Source organism: Betta splendens, chromosome 13 (genome assembly GCF_900634795.4).
Source record: "Betta splendens chromosome 13, fBetSpl5.4, whole genome shotgun sequence".
Classification (NCBI taxonomy): domain Eukaryota; kingdom Metazoa; phylum Chordata; class Actinopteri; order Anabantiformes; family Osphronemidae; genus Betta; species Betta splendens.
The window spans coordinates 9,011,712-9,035,353 of NC_040893.2; the positions used below are offsets into that span (position 1 = coordinate 9,011,712).

At 48.6% G+C, this 23,642-nt stretch overlaps 1 protein-coding gene across 3 annotated transcripts in view; it reads left to right on the forward strand.

Moving 5' to 3' along the window:
- grik4 (glutamate receptor, ionotropic, kainate 4) overlaps positions 1 to 23,642 on the forward strand; it is a 181,289-nt gene that overhangs the window by 76,323 nt on the left and 81,324 nt on the right. For all 3 annotated transcript variants that reach the window (XM_041073539.2, XM_041073541.2, XM_029171198.3), the window contains exon 2: positions 6,070 to 6,203. In XM_041073539.2, the coding sequence (XP_040929473.1) occupies positions 6,122 to 6,203 (82 nt within the window). In that variant the 5' untranslated portion in view covers positions 6,070 to 6,121. The remainder of the gene's footprint in view (positions 1 to 6,069; positions 6,204 to 23,642) is intronic.

Sequence of the window (23,642 nt, forward strand, 5' to 3'; positions counted from 1 at the left end):
TCCATCAACCCGGCATCGGCCCTGACAGCGGAGCGCCGCTGAGATTTGGTGTTAATAAAAGGCGTGTTTGCTGCCGGGAGCCGTCGCCCCGCTGTGACCGTCCGCTTCATAATGAAGCCGGCGCTCGCAGGTCATTGGAGTGAACAATGGCGCTGAAACCGGTGTTTTCCATATACAAACACCTGCGTCCCCCCCGTCCCCTTTGTTGAGTTAATTGTTTTCGCTCGTGTGACAATTTCCAGCACACCGACAGTTTCGCTTTGATCTCACTGCAAATATTCACCCGAGGAGTCTACTCGCCGCATGCATATTCATTTTCCGCAGCCTGTGACAGTCTCTTAAACCTCCTTCAACATCGGTCACACATCACTTCTCCCTTTCTACGAGCGCCGAGGCTCCCAGTGCAGCGGCACATGAATATATGCAAATACGCCAACCTCTTTATGCGTCTGACAAGCTTTTGGTTCAAATTGTCAGTTTTAATGGGCCATTTGCAATTGTATTACGCGCGCTTGATGCGTGATTGACAGTTTTGGTATTTGGATTGTGTAAACTGTTGCTCTGACAGGCAATTCAAACAGCTGTCAGACCATCCTGCTCCGTCAATCCTTGCTCTCCCTTATCTTGCCCTGTTGACACAGCACAGACAACCTTAAGATCTCAATTGTCAAACCAAGCTGAGACCTCTTATTCTCCTGCCGGGCGCCGCTCATTATTGGATGCGGCGCCCGTTTTTTGTTGACTGATCGAAATAAGAGTTGAGGATGGGTTTGAATGCGTAAAATGTTACTGACCTAAATGTCTCGACTTGAGTCCCTTTAATTAACTTTAAAAGATGATGTTAGAAGCGTAGATCCGTCATCTAAAACTCGGCCCTGGTTGTTAAAATCAGCAAGGATTCAGTTGAATTGTTGCATCACACTGTTTCTCCTAGCACTTTTCCAACAATCAATTTCTGCCAAGCTTTGCAAAGGGAGTCATTGTGTTATCATTGGATGCGAAGCAAATTCATTCTCGGTGCCAAGCAGCGAGATGATTTATATCTAAGGTTTGCCTGGGTGCCAGCTAGTCAGTCACTAAGCAATTATCCCCCATCAGAATGTGTGAGGTGAGGGTCAGAGTTGAACCTGATGCACTTACAGTCTTGTGCGTCACTCTGAACCCAGAGCTGCTCTCGGTTTACTCCGGCACTGATCCGACGCCCACCTGCAATAAAACACAGCTGCTATATTTGCACTTGTACTGAGACCGCATTATCATAATTGCGTGCGCTTGTGTGTGCGTGTTTGTTTATACCCAGGTGTGTCATTTGTATAAATATAAAATCTCTCGTTTTTAAAAGTCATTTTCCGAGTCTCGACATGCAAATAAATTCCACCCGGCCACAATTCACGGATACGCTTGATTATTAACACAGAGAGAGAGCAGCGGAAGATCTGAGAATTAGATTGAGGGAAAACGCTTCTATTACCACAGAGTGTCTGTTTTCCTCCGCGCTCTATAGATACAAAAGCCTATTTGTCAAGTATGACACCAGCACTTAACAGCCGTCTGTGCTGTATGTGTCGCACTTTATGAAAATGGGATTTAACCAAAAGTGGTTCTGGGCGTGTGTTTCCTACAGAACCAGCTACGGGTTAAAAGAACGTCAATGCATTTGACATAAGGAGGTTTTCTATGCACACTGTTGTTGCATAACATACAGGAGAGATGCGTTATTTCTTCCACCCACAACACGTCAATAAATAACTATGGTCTATATGTTCCAGTCTTCCTGCTGAAAGAATAATTTCTAATCATAAAACCAATCCCCGTGTTATACGCACATAATTATTACCATCTCTAACCTATTTAGCAAAGTGATTTGCATATTGTGGCTTCTTTATTAATGACTTGAGATGCACTAAAACCATCATTTTAAGGATAAATTTTGTCTACGGCTGCAAGTAATTGCATGTTTTAAGAATCGTGAGTGTTTTTAAGGCTGTATAGTATTAATTGCGTTTTAGCTGCTCGGAGGAAGAAAATAACAGAAATAAGCTCTGAATGAGTGTTAGCAGCAACATTAATGTCAGAATCTGAGTAAATATTATCTGGTGGCTTCAGCAAGTTTGCAAAATCCATTGAATTCATAAGAATTCATTGAAACCAAGTGCGATAAAATATTTAAAGGGGGCAACTTTCATTCCCTGCTTCGACTAAGACATCTGAGAATGCAGCCTTTGTTTTGCTGTGCTCAAAACCCGAAAGTGAGAGTGTCTCTGTTTTAAAACCGTGTTCAGAGCAGCTGTGATTACGCTGCAGTCTCCCATCCGCTGGTTTCATCGTTCCATCTCGGCCCCGCGCCGGCTTTGCTGCGAGCCAAGAAACAAAAGGAGGGCTACAATAGCCGGCGTTTTATTTCCCGATCCTCAGCCTATTCAGTATTCAGAGGAAGCTCATGCTGCACAGCTCCGCTGCAGCCTGATTGCCTGTCTGTCGTACCTATTCATGCTAACTCTCGGCAAAAAGTAATCTGGGCCATTGTTCTCCTTATTTCGTCACAATGCGGGCCTGAAAGAAAAGTTGTAGGATCTGGAGCTCAACTGGAGTTCACAACTTTGTGTCCTGTGATGTAAATATTTGCAGCAGTGGCTCATTTACGAGTGAGACGATACACGAGTAACAAACACTGCCTTACAGGGAAATAAGAAGTCAAAGTCTGACGGATAAATGCAGAGCAGATAAGTAAAATAACACTTAAGCCCAGATTTCCTCACTTCCCTCACAACGATTTGTTTGCTGCGGCTGGGTTTTGTTTTTCCTCCTGAAATCACATTCACAGATTACGCTCGTTTGTCTCCCGAACGCTGAGCGCGCCTTCATTTGCCAGCATGTTTCAGACAGTGGTGCTAGAATGCAGCAGCAGCAGCAGCGGCCGTGGAGCCATAGATCAGCCCGTGTTTGTGTTTCTCAGATCAGGAGCTGAACTCAAATTGATATCATAGCGTTGCAAAACGAGGGTAATCATTCAGCCGGAGCCGAGCCGTTCAGTGTTACAGATTGCGCCGGCTGCCGATCTAAAGTCTGCTAAGGCCTTTGTTTCTACACTGATTCGGCCTTTGAAGATTAGTGCTGCATATCAGAGCTACAGCTGACACTGATTTGCTATAGTCAGCTCCAGGGTGTTGAATAAGTTTTGCTCATGTGTTATTTTCTGACTCATTGTTGGGAAAGCAGCGGTGCCGCTGCGTCCACTGCACTGACACCTGTAGCCTGCTCTGCGACGCCGTCTTACGTCGCTCACGCATGCGGACTAATTGAACAGTAAAGTAAAGTAATCCCCACGTGTGCGCAGCGCTGCACGCGCTGCAAGGACTTCAGGACGCAATCAATTCCAGGCCTCTCATCTCGACGCTGTTTTGCTGCTTTTCGGCTCCGCTCAGAACCTCGGGGGACGATTTCTGGCAGCTGTTATTTGCATAGTTTTCCTGGGAAAGGTCTGTGAAATGATCTTGATGTGTTGACAGTCCCATCCGAGCGGTCCCCGGGGCTCCCCCGCAACGAGTCGGCGAGGCAGTCGCAGAACTCCCAGGATCTGTCTTATTGCCCATCACGCGCTGCCGCGGAGCCCGGCGTCACGTAAATACGAGCGAAAGTAAACAGCGAACAGATGAGGCTGAAGGGAAGCTGATGGGCGCTTATTCACATGGCTGCTCCTGTGGTATTCACAGTGAAGGAACCTGGGGGGGGGGGGCTTGATATCCACGTGTCAGTTTGTGCCGCTAATGTTAAAACCCGTTAACTTCTGCGGACAAATCGGCGAAACGTTCATCCGCGGAACTGCTGCTGCCGCTTCCTTTGAGCCCTTCTCCAGTCGAACCGGTGCAGGAACAACACATGCGCTAACATCCTGGGTGCATCTGTTTGGTGTGGAAGTGGCTCCGCAGAGACGGTCGCGCGCGCCCACTCGCTGGCACGGCGCGATCATGGCAGACGTGCACTGTTGCCAGCGGCTCAGATGGCTTCGCACTCTCCCCGGGCTTTTGAGAGAGGGGAGACGGCGTTCTTCTCCTCCGCTAACAAGATCCAAAGGGTTTAAATCGGTGGGTGTGAAGAAAGAGCAAGGCCCGAAGTCGTCCCGCGTGAAACCCGGAGAGCAGATCCGATCCAGGCCCTGAGGTCGACGCAGACGGGCCTCCGTCGGTGGGTCTGCGGGCATCTGGTCACTTCCTTGGCCGAGTTGTGCTTCAGGAGGCCTGACTGGCACCGAACGCCTTTTGTCCTGGCAGATGAGTGATGCCGACGAGACACCGCGGCGTCTGTTTCACCAATCTGCCGTTTCATCTCGCCGCTCTACTACTGAGGACACACGGGGACGTGTACGAATCAAATGGTGACGGCCCGTGAGCAGCTGGACCCCTGTGCAGCGTCGCTCCATGCTAGTTGTCTTGCTATGCTAGCAACATAGGTGTTTTCCTCGTGGAGCGTCTGACATTTGAACTAAAGGAGCTGAAACCATCTGCTCCACCTCCTGATCTGCAGATGCACAGCTTGCATTCATTGTATATGTATGCAGCCATGTGCCACTTGTGGAGCACAGGAAAAACAGGCATAAGCTCAAAACCAGGCGAGAGCAATCTTCTTCTTTCCTGGTGAAGAACAGGTTTCATTAATTAGACTCCTTCACTTTGTGGGATGCTGCAGTAAACAGATGATTTAGGTTCAGGAACAAACTGCTGTTGAGCAGCTGGATTCACATCTGCATGTCATGACACGCTGGAATCTGGCCACGCCATCAAAGATGATAAATGCTGAAATATTATATACTGAATCATTTTAAATTAAATATGCATGTAAATGTATTATTGTACCTTTGATGTGTGATAAATGCGATCGCAGCTTGTGGTGTGTTGTTGCTGTTGCAGCCTTTTTTCCCCCTCCTTGTTTTCAGTTAAGCCTGAAATGGAACAGCTTTTGCAGTGTGTTGCCAGGTTTGATGCAGATTGAACAATTATCTTGAACATGGAAAAACTCATTTAAAAGACATTTCAGGCTCATCATTATGTTTGAAGAAACATGTCCCGTAAATTAAACATTCTTCCTATTTCCAGCCATGGTGTATATTTACTGTATGATTGTGTATTTGCTGGGAATGAATGCGATGGAAAAGGAAGGCGTTGGCTGTGTTACATTTTAAATAAATTGACTTTTTTTCATTTTTTTGTCACTAAATTGTCTCTGTTAGCTGATTTCTCACCTTTTTCTTACCTTTTCAACTTTTCAAATCGCTAAGAACATAATATACATTACCTCTCTCTAATGACCTAAATCTTCCTCATTATCCTCCCTGATACTGTATGTGTTTGTTGAAAAGAAAAAAAAAACAGCAGAAAAATGTAATTTACCAATTTAGAGCCTTTCTGCAAGTCATGCATGCAAATATTAACAAAGCCAGCGTACAGCGACGCCCACAGCCGGGCTTCGTTTTCTATGGGTGGAGGTCTGAGCCCCCCAGGACGCCACCGGCCAACAGACGCCAGCGACGAGTCGTGTGGCTGGAAAGCTGCCAGATCGATGTCTATAGTGACGGCATAAATCTGCGAGGGGGCGAACAAAGCTCACAGCACATGGAGGTGCCCTCGAGTTAAGGGCAAGCTCTGTACGCTTGTGTTCAACACATTGATTTAGAAATAAAGTCAAGCTTTTAGTTTCCAGACCTTCATCAGGATAAATGTAATGGTGCATTGAACAGCGTCATAAGTCCTCCAAGTCGCTTTATTGGGTTTTGGCTCCACGCTGGAGAGCTAAAGAAGGTGACTTGTGGAGGAATGTCTATCTATCTTTAACACAAACACACTGATACTGTATAGGGGGATAAAAGCCGCCGAACCCCCTGTGGGCCACGGATTCGCTCTGCAGCAGTGTCACACTCACGCTAGCGGATTTCCAGCTTCCAGACGAGGGAGAATATAAAAGGATGGAGGATGTAGTGTGTGTCAGCGGGTTTATCACAACCCTGGCTCATTTCTGTCCGCCTTGATGTTGCTTGATGTGTAAGTGGCGCGCTGTCCTCTGTGCGTTTTCCAGGTGGCTGTGACAGGGGCATCCCCGGGGCAGGACCCATGAGGATTCATAGAAGATGCTCACAGCCTGGGCGCTTCTGCTCTTCTTAGCCATGTGGGTGAGAAGCACCGCTGGTGGCCCGCTCTCCTTCAGAATAGGTACGTTCCTGAGCGGGATGCGCTCAGTCGGATGATGCTGAGTGTGGTCTTAAGTCTTTTTAAATCCTGTCCTCGCTGTTTGCTCTGTGTATCAGTTGTATTTGGGATGTTACTGAATATTTATTTACAGCAAGTGCAGGTAACCTTCATTATACACAGATTAAATCATCAGCACACTGACTTATCAAAGCAAACACCCTTAACCTCAAATAGAAAGATCTATCTATCTAGAGCCTATGTATTTGAAGCTTTTTTTTATATTTTATATCTCTTGGTTTGGTTCCATCTTGACCCTTCACGGCCCTCAAACGTGCAGCATCTTCACCGTTCGTCTGCCTGCTGTCGGTGGAGCTTAGTTCAGTGGCTTCGTTAGCAGCCGACTAAACAGTGTAAAACAACTGCACAGAAGCAAACTCGGCCCAACAACACCGCGACGCCTTCCTTGCGGAAATAGTGGCGGATCCGTGGACCAGTGGACCAAGGCTGAGCCTGCCTGGGTTCTGGTTCAGACGTCTCCTAACCTGTCAGCTTGTGTTGGTAACCCAGGGGAGCCGTACCTTCTTGTTATTCTTCTCCCACAGTCAGCAGATTCCTGACGCCCTGTCACTAGCTCCCCGTCTACCACTGTTTGACTGACTGTCTCTCTCTTTGTGTGTAGACCCCTCGTCTCAGGTGTGTGTGTGTGTGTGTGTGTGTGTGTGTGTGTGTGTGTGTGTGTGTGTGTGTGTGTGTGTGTGTGTGTGTGTGTGTGTGTGTGCGCGCGCGCGCGTCCTGTACTGGATATAGAAGCGAATCGGCGGTGGAGGCAGAGTTTCTGCAGCTCCCACCGCGGCCTCTCTGTGTCAGCCTTTCAATTTATAGCACCGTTGTTAGCTTTCAGCAGCAGCCGAGAGATTTGTTGCCATGGGAGAAGGGCACAAAAGCTGCACGCTTTACATTTGTCTCAGCTCATCTAGTTCGAAAGCCTGTAAAAGATTCACAAACCTAAACAGCGGATTAAGAATAAGAAATTGAATTGAAACTATTCGCTTAGTTTTTAAAGTTGTGCGGTTGTGACTCATAGTACATGGGTTTGTATCGATCAGTACTGAAAACAATGTAGCATCAGACATTATTGTTTTGTGTGAACGCTGCTGGATAAGAGACGAGCAGCTTCGCGGCTCTGCCTCCACCTGCTCCTCCTCACTGACGACGGCTCGCGTTCATTTCAGCCACGCTACAAAATTGATGGATAATTAGGCTCTTTGCTTATTCTTCTGTCATCTGGGCACAGCACAGATTTGTGTGTTTGTGTTGATGCAAAACCAAGGATGAGTCATAAATATGCACACACACACACACACACACACACACACACACACACACACACACACACACACACACACACACACACACACACACACACACACACACACACACACACACACACACACACACACACACACACACACACACACACACACACACACACACACACACACACACACACACACACACACACACACACACAGGTTTCAAAGAAGACTAACGCAGACAAACACATACCCAAACTCTGTGCCATTTGCGCTGCAGGAGATGGTATTTAACATAGCGGTCCCTTGGGTCCTGGCTGGCTGGCATAATGTCACTGTCTGGCCTTCTCTGAATGCATCAGGCCCAACAACAGCCTCCTGCGTCCCCCGCCAGCACCAGCCTGCAGCAGGCTCAGTGTTGCTGAACTGTTGAACCTTTTTTCCCACCGAAGTAGGATTTTGTTTACAAATGAACGTGGTCAGTTAAAGCATACGTGTTAGATCTGAAAGCCTCCCGATCGAGGGGACAAACAGGCACCTGTACAAATAATCATGAGCTTTTATGACATTTTTCTGCCGTGGTGCAAAAGCAGATCAAATTGCTGCAAAGCAATAAAAAGTGACTTGTGGGAAAGTTGACCTGAGTAAGTCTAAATGATTGTGAACTGTTTTAACGTTGCTTCTAATGATAAACAACACAATCTGACAACATCAAGAGCACAAATGTGCAACACACTATAAAAATACATGAAAAACCACCTCTCCAGTCGAGGGACTCTGGAACATTAGTAAAACAAGTAAACGCGACGAGGTCCTGCATAATATTACAGGAAATCCCTCTCGAGTGCCATATGGTGCCGCTTGTTGTCGTGCCGTATTCCCTCATTAGTTAAGTGAACAAGTGTCTGCTGCGGTGTGTACTACGGCGCCGTCAATAAGCTGCGTTCGCCGTGTACCGACGCCTACGCGCTGATGTCTGCGTGTTCCACGCATCCCTGCTGCAGATAGATCTGTTCCACGCAGGTGGAGGCAACAGTATCTCTACAGTGTGATCCACCTCCCTTATCTCCTCGTACCCCCGCGGTGAAGCTGGGAAATACACCGCGGGGGGTCTCCCCCAGCGAGCCCACTGTTCAGACCCGGGTGTCTGCTGCACTCGAGTGCTGAGGAACTCCCCGACACGATATCCTCACCTTAACCGCGTTGCCTTTGATGGTGCAGGAGAGCGGGGTCTGGGTTTCAGGTGAATTAGTTTGATCAAAGCCCGGTGGAAACACATCATTTACAGTATCACGGTGCCCTTAAATGCACATACAGTAACGGTATAGTATCGGCTACAGTCACCGGTACCATAGCCGCATTATTCTTATCGTGGCTCATGCGTTGCGCAGTGTTTAATTTGTGTCTAATCCATCAACACATCCTTGCAGCGTGTTTGTTTTGCCTGTCAGAGTTTAATTCCAGACGTAAATAAGGCTCTTCACGCCCGCTGTGGTCACTTGGGAACCGTTGCGCTCAGGGCAGCGGAGGGACGTGTTGACGGAGCGCCTGCCGCATTCTGCTGCCACTGACATTTACGGCGCTCGAATATTTACTTTTCTTATTATCAGGTCCCCAGAGACGGCGCGGCAGCCCGGCTGCTCGCGTTTGTTGGTTCCGCCGTTGGTTAATTGTTCCGACCCCTCGCTGCCGCCGGGTTCTCCGTTCACCGGTGGCCTCCGACGGCTCTGGAACCCATCCGCGCGCACTCGCAGGCCCACCGGGACTTCAAGGACCCCCCGGCGTGTACCGGGGTCGCCCCCCTCCCCCTCCTCCTCCCACCGGTCTGCTCGCAAAGCAAATGACTCAGGGGCATCCAGGCAACGCGTGGAAGTCAATGTTAATGTGGTTTTTATTGCTGCCGACGAGTCATTTCTTCAGTTACACATATTTAGACAACTCCGCAGTTTGACTTTCTAACTTTAAAAATGTCAAACTTCTAACCGAGTCCTGTGTGCTGAGGACAGGGGGTGCATTCAAACATATGAAACCAGCTGCTGTTCCCACAAACACTGAAGATGTAGCCCGAGGCTTGGTAAAGACACATTTTCCGATTCCTTTGCGTTGCTGTAAAAAACTAGCAGCGCGTTTGAGGAGGCGGCAGCCAGACGACGCATAACCGGGGATCAGACGAGCCTCTCTTTAACCCCCCCCCCCCCCCCCCCGACGCTGCACTCGGTGGGAGAGCGGCGACGGAGGATTCTCGCTGGGCTGAATTCAGAGCCTGGCACCGGGTCTGACGTCACTGACATGACAGGAAGTCATTCTGAGTTGTGTATTATGTAGCATTCAAAGTGATGGCAGCATTGATAACACTGTCGGGGGGGTTGCTCCTCACCTGTGGGTGTCTGCTGCTGACTCTACATCATAGCGCTCCTCTGAGCTTTCACCAACATCTGCAGTTCAATAATCAGCATTGACTCGTGCTACTGTAACAGTACTTTAAAGGTGCAGCTTTTGCTTCCATTCATTAGTCACAGCGGCCGACCCGCCGTCCTGAGGTCAAGAAGCTCGCGCCGTAGCACGACGGGTTGGACCTCAGCCGTCACCCGCGCTGCACGCACGGGGCGTGCGGCCGGGGCGCCGAGGGCGGATCAGCGGAACTGAACCCCACAGGTTGAGTCTAATAGCATAATTAGCCCCGCTGAGCCAATACCCACGAGTCAGCAGCGCCACGCTGTCAATTGGCTCCGCTCGCGTCCTGCGCCCGGCGCCGCCGGTGACTGATTGGGGTTGGCTGCTGGAACCGGGGCGGCTGAGTCACGGTGCCCTTGCCTCCAGTCAGGTTCGTTTTGCCCTCGCACGCGTTGACTTCATTTGGCATCTATGAACTCATTTGACTCAGTGTTACTGGAAGAGCAGGCGGGTAGCGGTTCGGGAGGGAGGAAGCGTGGGTACAGTAACTATGTGTGTGGGGGGGGGGGCTTTAGCACGTTTCACTTGACAATTTGAATTCCTCCCGTTTGAGTCATTAGGTCGTTGACCCTCACGCAGAACACGTGTTCCCACAGACCTGTTGCTACAGCAAACCTCCCTTTATTTGGGCGACCACCTGTTCCAGGAGCCCACTGCCCGGTTCCCCGTGTTCCACTCAGACGCAGTGGTAATGAGGGCCCATTAGACGGAGAAGGAAGCCTAATTACAGAACAGCATGTGGGCCCGGAGGCCGCCGCGTTCTGCGCTACGTGCGACGCTTCCTCCCAAGTAAGTCGGCCTCGTTTGAACATGTGCGCTTGAGATTTTCAGGAACAAATAATGGATTTGCGTAGACCCGAGCTGAGACAAATCTGAACCCCAGGCGCCGACGGAAAGAGGGAGTTATGATTAATCCCCAAGGTTTTAATTACCGGGGCAGGTGCTGGGACCAGTCGTTTAGTTAATGACAGGAGTGGCAGATGCTATTATACTCACAACACATACTTTGCTCCTGAGCTTTGCCACATAAATTATTCAATAAATCTGATAAAGTCTCGGTGGACAGACATGTACAATGTGTGTGTGTGTGTGTGTGTGTGTGTGTGTGTGTGTGTGTGTGTGTGTGTGTGTGTGTGTGTGTTTTAACTATCCGCCCTCAGTGGCACGGATGCAGAAAAAGCCAAATAAATGGAGGCGCGTTTGCTTTTGCACATGGAGAACAACCCCCAAAGGAGAAACTTCCACTCGCAGCTACACACAAACAGTTCTTCAAATATTAATGAACTAATTACAGGATGCAGGGTGATGTTTTTAGATTTGTAATGGAGCGTGAAGGCGAAGCCATGAGCAGCGGGGGAACACAAACCTACTACCACTCATTGGGGTTGAATGATGATGATGAACCTGAAGTTGAAATAGAATGAGGTAAACGCTCATGTAGCGATCTCACTTTGAGCCTCAGCCTATGGATCATTGATTAAGTAATACATTTGTACTCACTGAGCCATACAGTACAGTGGTGCTGCGTTCAATGTCTTTCATCTCATTGTAGGCAGAGCAATAATTATAAGCTTCCTGAATGGTACAGTTTCTATACTGTAACTTGGAGGTTATGCTAATGCTTTGCAGAGCAAGGTCTTTCATTTTATTTACTTTTTAACTGTCAGGCAATATCTTGTCTCTAAGACGAAGCCGGTATTGATTTTCTTCCATCTGCTCTATTCTTAACCCAGAATCTTATGCAATCAAGTGACATATTTGACCGAAACGTTTGATTCATCCCACAATAGCCAGCACTCAGTGCTTGTACTGGAGGCGGGGACGGCCCATTTCCATTTCCATTCTCCTCATATTTGCACAACACTGCATCTCCCAGACAAGGGCATCGGTTTCCTCGGAGCCGCAGCGGCTCGCGTGCCGCACATCTCGACGCTCCTCATCCATTACAGCCGGCCATTACGGAGAAAGCCCTGCTTTTAAAAGGAGTTAGGGGAGATGATTTGATTAGCCGTGATTGCATGATTGATGCCCTCCAAACACGTATTTATCTTCCGTGTTGTAATCCGCTTTACACCTGCTGCAAACGCATGCACTGTCCTGCACTGAAATGAAGTCCCGCCTTCAGTTCAGCGCAGGTTATAAATGTCCTGGTTTTATATTAGTAAGTTTCAAATAGCAAATTAAATGCGATGACTGATTCTCGGTAAACAGATATAATCGCATAAAGGTATAAACAAATAAAATATTTATCTTACTCAACAAAAAATACCTGAGCTTTAAGGAGCGTCTTAGGTGGAGAAAACAACAGGCACCCGCTGTAGAGGGGTCTGGGGCCGACTACCGGTTTACAACGCTTCAAATCAAGGCGTTGAGCTAAAAAGGAAGACTTGTAATTTAGAAATGGTTCCCTTTAGAGTGCACATAAGAGAAAAACCTTGAAGTGTAACAGAGACGTGTGGCCGTTCAATTCCCTCCAGAAGCTCCAGTGGCGAGATTGCTCCTTTTCCTTGCAGTGTCTTTCTCCGGGGTGAGGCGCATGAGGCTGCAACTCCGATTCAGGAGAGTCACGCTGAAACGAATGGGCACGAGCTTTGATCGTCACCGGTGGTTTGTATGTGATTACTGCAGAAGAACACCAGTAATGACTGAGTCACAGAGTCACCAGTTCTTTGACCTACTGTACTGTAACAGTTGATTTGCTCCTCTCCTACTATTTGTTCCATGACTTGTGGGTGAATTTTAGATGGTGCCGCAGGAAACGTGTCGTTTTATCACTTTGCCTCAGTCTGGATTTGACAAGTCCTGCAGCACCAGACGACCTGTCAGTCAAACGTCTTCTCCCCTACATGTGGAGTCACCAGCTGTTATTATATCCCTGGAAGCAACGAGGTTCACAGGGGTTCGCTTCATCCCTCGGGGCCGAACCACCACCGAGACCGACATGAAGGAGTCGACGGTGAAAGAATCCCCGCCTGGATTTCGTAGGGGGCAACTCTGGGCCGATGTCTGATCAACACCTGCAGCGCTATCGCCGTTTATGTTCGAAATTAGCATCTTCAGGCTAGCATCTTAGCATGTCATCTTTAGGAGATAAGCGCCTTAGAGCGTAACAAAACCTTTTTTTTTCTACATCTGTGTGCTTTAGATTTTTCTCACTATATCGATGTTCCAAATAGAAAATAGACCGTATCTGCAGCAACCGTTCGCACAGTGTAAGACACATTTCTAATGGGTTTTATTCCTGCATGAATTATGGTCCCCGTCCAAACGTGCCCATGAACCCCCTCCCGGGGCAGCGGTGCAATTCTGCCAGTCCCACTCCATTATGCCACAGCTTTGATCAAGGCTCACAGTCGCCGCGAGTTTGGCGCGTCCTCAGAGACCCCCCCCCCAGCTGTTGCCAGGCCCTCTGCCATTACAGTTAGTTGGCACAGCCGTCGTCAGCTGCCACGTTCGCCTCGAGCACCACCCCTGGCTCCACAGATGCTCCATAACTGTGTGTGTGTGTGTGTGTGTGTGTGTGTGTGTGTGTGTGTGTGTGTGTGTGTGTGTGTGTGTGTGTGTGTGTGTGTGTGTGTGTGTGTGCGCCTACCTGTGACTGTGTGTTAACCCGTGTGAGTGCACTCACACGCCCTCATCCATCTTCTTTCTACATTTGTGGCATTGCCTGCTGTTGTATTTGAAATTCATTGCCATGTGTTAATGGTTAATTTACCAGGCCCTTCTCCAGACAGGCGACGCCTGCTTGCCTAATGGCTAACGCTCCCTGGGAGGGACTGGTTGCTGGCTCGTCTCCAGCTCCAGCTCCAGCTCCACACCAGATATGTGCCTGCTCCTACGGCAAAGCCACGGGCAACAGTGAAGCTCTGAATGCGTGGTGCACTTCAACATGTTGTAACATTTGAACGGTTCCACCCACACGGGTCAGGTTGATGAGTGAGGGTGACGACAGCAGCGCGACAAAGGCGTCGTGAAGGAGCCAACGGCTGTGGATGTGACGTTTTCTGGTCCTGGGTCAGTCGCGTTTCTGTGATAGTTGCCTGGTTACAAGATTCAGGTCGAAGTGTGTTTAGTGTTTATTTTGTGGATTTACATAAAAAAGGTTGAACTGAAAACGCGCCAAGAAAAGAAAACGACAAGAACTAATAATGAATAAAGTTTTTGGCATTGAAGTTGAAAAGGAGGCTGAAGGTTGGTTTTGCATAGCATAGTAATGACACATAAAGGGAACCAGAGACGGTCATGACTTGTTGCAGTCAGAAAATAGAAAGCACTTACTTTAAACCACAAAGTGACATGGTACGATGTGGATTACAATGCGTGGACTGGCTGACAGGCTGCGAGGCGTCGCTGGGCTGAACGTGACCAACGGAATTAGTCTGATGTGGCCACAGAGCAGCGCCATTGTGTTTGCAAGCGCGTTGCTTTAATTTTGCTAAGCTGACGTACGGGAAGAGATTATGGGCTGCTTCTGTTTTTTTTTTTTCTGCAAAACATTTTATCAAAGTCAGCTGTTTACCAAATCACACTGACATAAATACTGGAGCTACTTAAGAGATTGTCCTTTGTACAACGCCACATTAAATGTGAAATGAAACACCGCGAGGAAACCTTCAGCCATAATTTACAGGGCCTTGACAACTGCGGAATATGCAGTGACATAAAAATATCTGTTAGAATTTTCTAAGCAGAATTTTTCCTAAAGTACTGTAGCATTTGATGACAATGGGAAACTACAGTAAATGATCAGATGAATTAACAAAGTGCACCTGGTGGGGAAGTGACATATTTAATGGCGAAAAAGGATTGACAGCGCTGAAGAGAAGCACACACACACACACACACACACACACACACACACACACACACACTGCTCAGGGTCACCCGATGATTGTGCCTCTTTGTGTCTGTCCCGTCTTCCTAGCTCAGATTACACACAGTGAGGTCCTGTGTGGAAGTGCTGTGGATTTAGTCCACTCCGCCCGCGTCCTCTCCCTGTAACCCCTCACCTCGTTGGCCGCGTGCACACTCCGGAGACACTCCACATACGCCTTTCCTGGTCCCATTACAAAGCCAATCTCAGAGCCGTATTGTCCTTTCTCGTCCCTGAGGTTCATGTCCTGCGCGTGTAGGTGCATGCGTTCAGCCGCAAACAGAGGGCGTATTCAGCATCCATGTGAGGGTTTACCCTGGCGCATCCCTCAGGATGGACCAGTTACATTGTTAACCCTCCTATCCTGTTCTCTAGGGGAACCTCTTCAGTCCGCGCCTGCATGATAGCGTCCCGCACCTATTCAGCATTCAGGCCTCATCCGTGGTGCTGTGGTCTTTCTGCACGTGTGTGAAAAGCAGCGAGGTGCTGCGGGTTTTGGTGGCCTCCAGGGCCCCGGCCCTCCATCTGGGTCCCGTACCTGCAGGTACGGTATAATGAGCTGGAAGTGGCCCTCGGTGGAGGCCAAAACATGGCCTATGGGTGCTGTGGAAAGCAGGGAGCTCCCTCCCAGGAGCTGCTGTGTGCGTGAGAGGATGATGAGGTATATGCAGGCGGAGGCCGACGCACTGCTCTTCACTGTCACCGCGCCCGCGGCTGTTCTCCCCCGAGCTTTATTAGACGAGGCTATGGGAACTTTAGATGCCCTCAGATACAGCTGCCCCCCCCCACACACACACACACACACACTCAAATGGCCGCCTCGCTCTCCACACCCATCCGCTGCCTTCGTGCGTCTCCCTTCTTCTTATCGTTGCACTGTTTTCCAAAGTGATTTAAGTTTCCTGAGGCGAATTGATTTACCTTGAAGTCCTCTTTGAGTCTCTCACAATATCCTGTTCATTGTACGGCTAAACAGAGTGTCTCCAATAGCTGCCCCTCGGACCACGTTTATAATCCAATCTGATACTCCTTAGTGCTGAATATAGGTATTCACACTTTAGATTGCCCTACAATTTCCTGGGCTCTTTGTCATTTTGAATCTTGTTACGCTAATCATATTTTCGCTGATGAAATCACACGTCGGTGAGCTGATCTATGATTGAAAATCTCTCTCTCTCTCTCTCTTTCTGCCCGGCCTCATTGAAAGGTCCATAAATGTTTTTTGGACATTATCTGTCTCGCATTTTTAATTCAAGAACTTTGACGTCACTCTTTGTGAACGTTGGGCCTGATGAGATTAGGAGCAAAGAATCGTTTCCGGCTCCCATGAAATGAGAGGGGGGGGGGGGGGTGAGTGAGCTGGTGTCAGGGGACGTCCGACACGTTTCGGCGCTGATGGTGCTGAAGGGCCCGAGGAGCTGGTTTTGTCTCTTTGCGTGATGGATACTCGCAGAGTCCACGACCCCGTTGGAATGGTGATAAAAAGTCAATGCGTCATGTGCTGCGGCCATCACTCAGACCGTGAGCGCAGAGCTCCATGCCTGTGCTATAGAGTGAGGGAAGAGAGAGAGAGAGAGAGAGAGAGAGAGAGAGAGAGAGAGACTGCCCTAAAGCAGCTGGATGAGCCCTGGCTCCCCGTGCGCTCTGGACCCATTGGTGTGGCTGAGTGTCTGTCCATTTCCCCTGACTGTCACATCAAAGGCTGCTGCAGCCGTGCGACGCCGCTGTGCAGCAACACTGGTCGAGCAGAAAGGCCCCGTGCGGCCGTCGTCTCCCCTTTTGAAACTGTTGATTCCCCTGAAGTTCATTTGGAAAAGTGTTGGACTCCGTCCGTTCCGCGGACCCGTCACCGGCGTCGGCCATTTTAACCGAGGTTTCAGCGTCTTTGTGTTGTTGAACTGACGCTGTGGGGGAGTTGTCCTCGTCATGGCGACCCATCCTCAGTGCTGGACCGCTGCCTGAAGCTTCATGTGGGGCCTTTGGTGCGCGGTCGCACACGTTCCTGGACGCTAAAGGTCAGTTCGCTGCAGGCTCAAACGCCAGAGATGCTTCTCAGCCTCTCGGCGGCAGCGTGTTTCACCCAAGTGTTTCCCTGAGATTACATCAGGTAGTAAATGCTATTGCAGTACATATCAAAAGGCTCCCGCTGCTGTTGCTGTCCTGCGTTCACAGGCGACAAGTGTTTGCTTCATTTACCCTGTAAAAGCTTCCTTCCTCTTTCTTCTCCTTCTTCTTTCCCCTCTTTAGCCTTTCCATCCTTTTCCCCTCATCAACCTGTCCACTCGTCTCCCTTGACCTTCCATGCGATTACACAGCGGCGCCGCTGTCCGTGGGCCGGTCCTGTTGAGGGACGGCTGCTGACTGGCAGGTAGTGACACCCACTGAGAGCTGCAATTCCCCCGCTTCTCTCGGCCTCTGGGGGTCTGGGAGTCGCTACGCGGCGCCGTTTTGGCCGTAACGACCGCGGCGCCGCCATCATGGAGACGATCACGGCGCCGCGGACGTCTCCCTCCCGCCTCGATCTCTCTCCGTCACAGCCTGTCAAGCCGGTGCTGGTCGCAACAGGCCGGCTTTTCCCCCGTCCCCTTCTCATCCTGCCACTTTCTCTCGCTCTCCCTTTGAATCTCCTGCCTCCTCTTGTGTCTGTCACTCACGCTCACGCGGCGTCGGCCCGAACCGTCATTCACCGCGAGTCGTTTAGATCGGACGACTGAATGAAAATGAACTTTGGGCATTGATTTCCAGCGTCGCCCACCCCCTCGTCGCTTTCATTTGATTTAGGAAGGCCTATTACGTTGACTTTAATTCCCCCTGTGGCACCTGAGCTGAGGAGGCGGCGGCGCTTTTAAAGGATCGGAAGGAAATGCCTGTGTTTGTAAGAGGCGAGGAAGGAGGCTGTGTCATTATTCATTGAAGTTGTCCTGAGAATTGATGGGAAGCTGCACCACCGGCTGAGCACCAGGTGCTGCCATTTTCTGTGATGGAGTTTACTTTTTTTTCCCACTCTCATCAGCGATCTGCACAGATACTCACGCATTCTGTCTTATAAAACACGCTTAAACCAGAAAAAAAAGAAGCTTGTACCGTTCATACTTTTTTTAATCACAATGAAAGAGATAAACGTTAATTGTTATTTACAATTTTTTTATTTTTTTATTTGATGTCCTGAGGTATTTACTGGCCTGTCATCCGTAGAACTACTGCTCTATTGGCATTTTTATTGGATTAATCTTATTTTCATTTTACTTCCATTAAGATAAAACAAGAAAACAATAATTACAATAATTGCATCTTTCAACGATACCAGCATTTAGCAGGAGAACAGGGATCATATTCCTCCACAGACACAGACTTTTAAAGTGTGATCTCCTCCGTTGTGTCCAGCTTTGACGGGACCAGGAAACACAGCACCGCACATGCAGTATTTCCGCGCGTGTCGTCATGTTTGACCCGGGGGGGATTCATCCTTCCACGAAAGACACGAAAGAATGAATGCCCCTTTGCTCTTTTTTTCCTCTCCTTCACAACCACCATTTCTATTTTCCTTAAATCCTGACTCCTAAATAAATTGGAGCGTCGCGCTCGTGGCAGGGACAGCGACAGAGCTGTCAACCTTCTGATCGCTGGCTTTCTGGAGCCTTTGAGAGGAATGAGACAGACTGGAGGCAGCAAAGGCCAACGTCTGCGTTCGGGGCTCGACTGTTCGCCGTCACAGTGTCCGGCCCTGGGCCCATCACGCAGCTGCTGCGTTAATCTCCACAATCCACTCGAATTATCCCCAGTGAGCGACTGTCCATCATCGATGTCAGGCCTCGCATCACGTACTGTAGCACGGTGTAGTGCAGGACGTCAGCGCGGTGGGAGCGCAGGTTAATTCAGCAAAGATAATATGTGATAATCTGTCAAGGTGCAGCGTAGGCTAATCCAACAAAATGCAAGAGCAGATGCTCATGAGATTTGCATTGTTCAAAGTCTTGTATAAAATCCTTAACAGAGGAATTCTTCCCTGTGGTATTATGAACTGCAGAGGTTTTTTCTTTTTTGTTGCATAATAAGCCGTCATGCTCATGGATTTATTAGTCAAATAGGTTGTAAGTGCACTGTCCCGTGGCATTTAGTAAACATCAAATGCTTAGTGGGCGCCGTCTGTAATTTGCGCCGAGTGCCTTGAAAGATTGAAGAGTGTTTGGTTTTCAATTAACGCAAAGGAACACTCCACATTTGCTTCACCTCCGATTGCTCTGTGGAGCGCCGGGCTCTCGCTCGCCCGTGCCAGCGTGGCCCGGGTACAATGACTCGCGCTCCCCCCCTGTCTTCCCATGACAACCGTTGTTCATTCTTTAACGGCGCGCTGTCAAAAATAGCCCCCTTTCTCTCAAACGCCGTAATGTCGGCCAACAGCTACCGAGGACGGGCGGCCTTCGTTTGGCATGAAGACGTCAGGCGCCGGAACGCCGGCCTCGGATTCAAGGGAAAGACAAGTGGGCGGGCTGCTTTGCTCTGATGGATTGCTTTCAGACTTCTGCAACCCGGTGGGAGTGGAATTGAGCAAATAGCAGAATCAGCCTGTCTGTGGATAGATAAAAGATGAGGCTGCACGCGGGAGAATGCAGCTGTGGCCCCGACGCGTTAATGCCGCTCACTCCGCTTATTTTTCTGGTTATCCCCTGTCATTTCTCTTGGCTGGCGTGTGCCACACCCCGAACCACCTAGCATGTCGCTTCTCATCAATCTGAGTGCGCCTGTGACAGATTCTGCAGCGACTCCATTTTATGCTTTGTGGATGTCCTGTAATCGGGCTGACATTGGCTGAGTCCCGTAGGTGGAACCGTTCTGTAAACAACTTCTGTGCCTTCGGTTTATCTGATGTCATTGTGCATCCACTGGCAATACTCTGTCAGTGCTAATGTATTAGCAGTAGTAGGCAGGGAGTCGTGTGGTGTGCATCAGTCGGATCTTTAGGGCTTTGTACCAACATATGCAGCATTTCAGCCATGCAGTGCCTGAGACAAATATAGTTTTATTATGTATTTGTATTAAATATCACTGCTACATATATTTTTTATATTAATCAGTTTTCTAAGGTCAAGTCTGTCATAAACTGCTCAACAAACCTGTTCCAGCAGATTTTACAATCAAATAAAATAATCGAGGAAGTAAAGGTCTTGTCCTTTTTTTTATTTATTATTTAGTTTTGACTCATTTGTCCATTATTATATTTAATTTTTGGACTGACTGTCAGTGAGACAGGCTGGTGAAGCCGCTGCTGAGCGTTTCTGCAGGAACCTCAGCCGATTCTGCAGCCCCTGCAGCCTCTGTGCTACTGCATCAGCTACTTACTGTATGCATTTGCACTTGGCTAGCCGCTGTCTCGGAGCCGTGCGGCTCTGCAGCGCTGCCAGGTAATAAGTTGAAGTGGAGCAGAAATTAAACCGAGAATGGCCTTATATAAACAATTATTCCCCGGACGCGCGCATGCATACGATGCATAAACACGCCGAAGCGCTCCTTTTTTTGCTATCCTCCCAAGCGACGCTGGCCTCCAGTGAAATCTTGGCCCGTGAACACATGCTGGACACGTTTGACGTACAGTGAGCACACGCGAGGCGACGTGCGGGGAGCACACGTGGGGAGCGCATGATCCGGTAACACTTGCATTTGCGTCATGTTGTATCGTTGTGTTACAAACGCAGCCAGCGATGATTATCTGAGACAGCTGTCATCACCCTGTCGCGCTCATTAGCCGCCATAGTGCAATGCATTCTGGGACGCAGATCTCTTCCCCATCCCTCTCTTAATCTTTTCAAAATGGCCTTTTGCGGGACATTACAAATAGACCCACTGATCCTTCTGGGAGGAGGATGTTCCGCAGCAGAGAAACTGACCCCTGCTTTACTTTTACAGCCACATCGATTGGTTTCACAGGGTGAAATTGGTGCATAGGCAATTAAAAATCCATTAACTGTTACTGATACTATAATAACCACCAATATGAGCATCATTAATGTTGCCCAAATTAGCGTAATAGTCTTATTATGTGCTAATTATCCGTCCTGGACACAGCATCCGGAGCTTTATTCTCTGACGTCCCTCATGTCTTGGCCAATATTGCAAAGGGTCGTCTGGAGACACGCGCTGTCAAAAACCATCAAGTACTGAAAGATTACAGCTTTCTAATTATGATCTCTTTTTATCAACGCTGCCATTCACTCTTTGTCAACAGCCTCGCAGGTTCTTTGCACAAGGAAGTTGCAAAACAAAGGCATTGGTCCCTCTGGTTTCTCCGTCAGTGACTCTTACATTCACCGGCCCAGAGGGACTATTAAAGGCTTCCTTTCAATTCAGAAAAGGGGGGTTTCCACACAGAATGTAATAATTATAAAAGGCTTCCCATTCATATGTTTGTTTATTGTATTTCCTGCATGCACAAACCACCAGCAATGAAAACAAATATAAATTAGCTGCAAAGGGCAGGATGAAATTGCTCTGACTAACAAAGGCGGCCTTAGCACTCGTCTTTGAGTTAATGAGACTTATCACATTACGATGGCTGAATGTAGTGGGCTATGATTTCATAAGGTGACACCAGGAAATCAGTTTCTAGTTGCCAGGACTTCCGCGAGTGAGGATCTTTTAATTATGTAAGATATCACCTCCGCTTCCTGAGGTACAAACACCACAGGCGGATGAGATTGATTAAAGGAGTAGAGTTTGGAAGTAGCCGCTCCATCTGCCACAGAGTCAGGCCGGATGAGGTTGCGTTCAGCACCGTCATGCTGCTCCCAGTGAGTAAAGTGGCCATTAGGCGAGCGTGACGCACGGCGTTTGCATCTGCTGGCATGCATACGTAAGTGCACGGGCGCTAAAGCGCACGCGGGTACTTCCAGCTACAGCAGTGGAGGTCTGACACTGAAAAGGCTGCAGCAGCTGTCGAGTTCGCCTGCTAATGAACGTCATTGTAAAAAACTTGAGATTCCCTTTTAAATTGATTTGAATGGTAAAAAAAAGAAAGGGAGTCAAGTCTTTATAAACAAGTCTGAGAATTCTAAAAAATAATATAAATGACATAATACTGCGTGCATGTGTGTGTGTGCGTGCGTGCGTGTGTGCGTATGTGTGTGCGTGCGTGTGCGTGTGAATATACAGTAATCCCCTCTGATGAAAGTGAGGGCGACCTTTTAGTTAATATAATACAAATGAGATAATATGAAGACCGGTCCGCTGACATTACCCTGACATTACTCGCAGGGTCCTGCTGGAGGAAAATGTAAGGAATCAAACTTTCATTTTCGCCGCCCTCCTCATTCTCGTTGGCCTCTCTCAGGAGGAAGAGGGCAAACGCACAAGGCATTTAACTAAAAGGCAGCTGGAGGAAGGTGCTGGGAGAGGCCACGCATTAGCATTTTCCGGCTGCCGTGTCTTTCACGTTTAGTGGTCTCTACATCTCATAAATCGAGGTCTTTATTTGAACCGCACTACGGTTGAGTGGTGCGGTTTCTGCTTAAATTAGACCTTTAGAACTTTTAGTTGGGATTCTTTTGACTGGTGAGTGCACGACCCAGGGATCGAATAAAATACAATAGTAGGACAACAATAATAGCAGAGTGGAGGTTATGATTTAATCTCCCACAGGGGGATTTCATTTGCTAATGAGCTACGTTGCTATCTGCCTTTTGAAAGGCGGATGCGTGTACCGCCTGGTCCGTAGCGATTTCTTGGCCGACGATGCCCTCCGCACCGGCGTTGGCCCGGTACCGCGCGCTGGAACACTTGCAGGGGAAACAAATCGGATCCCTCCTGAACACGCGGTAGGGTGGACTAATCGGCCAGCAACAGCGAAACAAGCAGAGCCCTAATGAAGCTGCTGAAGTAAAAGTCAATGGCAGAATACAGAGGACGAGGACGAGGTGGCACTGAATAATCCATACACCTGTTCTGTTCTGCAGCTGCAACAAAGGAAGCGAATCCATTTGTGGAGTAACACTGCGTCAGTCTTCACGTCGGTAAATGCAGACGGAGACGCTAAGTAGCAAGGATGCTCGCACACGTGGATTCAACAAAGGCGCCGTTGGAAAGGCACCAAGAGATGACAAGCACGTCGCCTTCTATGAACTAGATTCTTAGAAGTTTGAAGTGAAGAGAATGAACTTTGGAATGAGCAACGTCCTGAAAAAGACGTGTGAGAGCAGTATTTCAGTAATGATGCACAAGTGGGTCTGGTGCTCTTGACTTCCCACTAGAAAAAACGGCAAAAAGCAAAGAGGTCGATGCCTTGAATAAAATATTTGCTCAGTCTTAGACATGTCCAAAATTCTCAATGCTGTAAAGTGATGCCGTGGACAGATGACTTCTTTAACAGCGGGAAGCCACAACCCGGCCTGAATGCGAACCAGCACGACCTACAAATCTCGGTAATGCCTCACCAAGCGTTGTCATCTGAAATGGGCCATAAAATAGCAGAAGTCCAACTCCCCTAGTTTCATGACCCGCTGTGCAGACAGCGTCGCTTTGTGTCAATTCCTAAACAATTCATCACATTGGTTCTACAAAACGGGCCCGTCTCTGCACCAGTGCATCCATTCCTCTCTCTGAATTGATTCTAGTTTCTCATTTACCTTAAACAAAACGAGCAGTCACTCAAGCTAATAACTACTGGGAGCACGCGTGTACTCGGCGGGCATTTTAATCGGCAGAACCCTTCAATCCCACGCGCAGGTCTGCTGTAACCTGGATCTTGAATGAAGCTAATGATTTGGATTTTAGCGAATCTCTCAAATATATTAATTGAGTGTAATGTTGGTTACTGAGGGCTATTAAGGC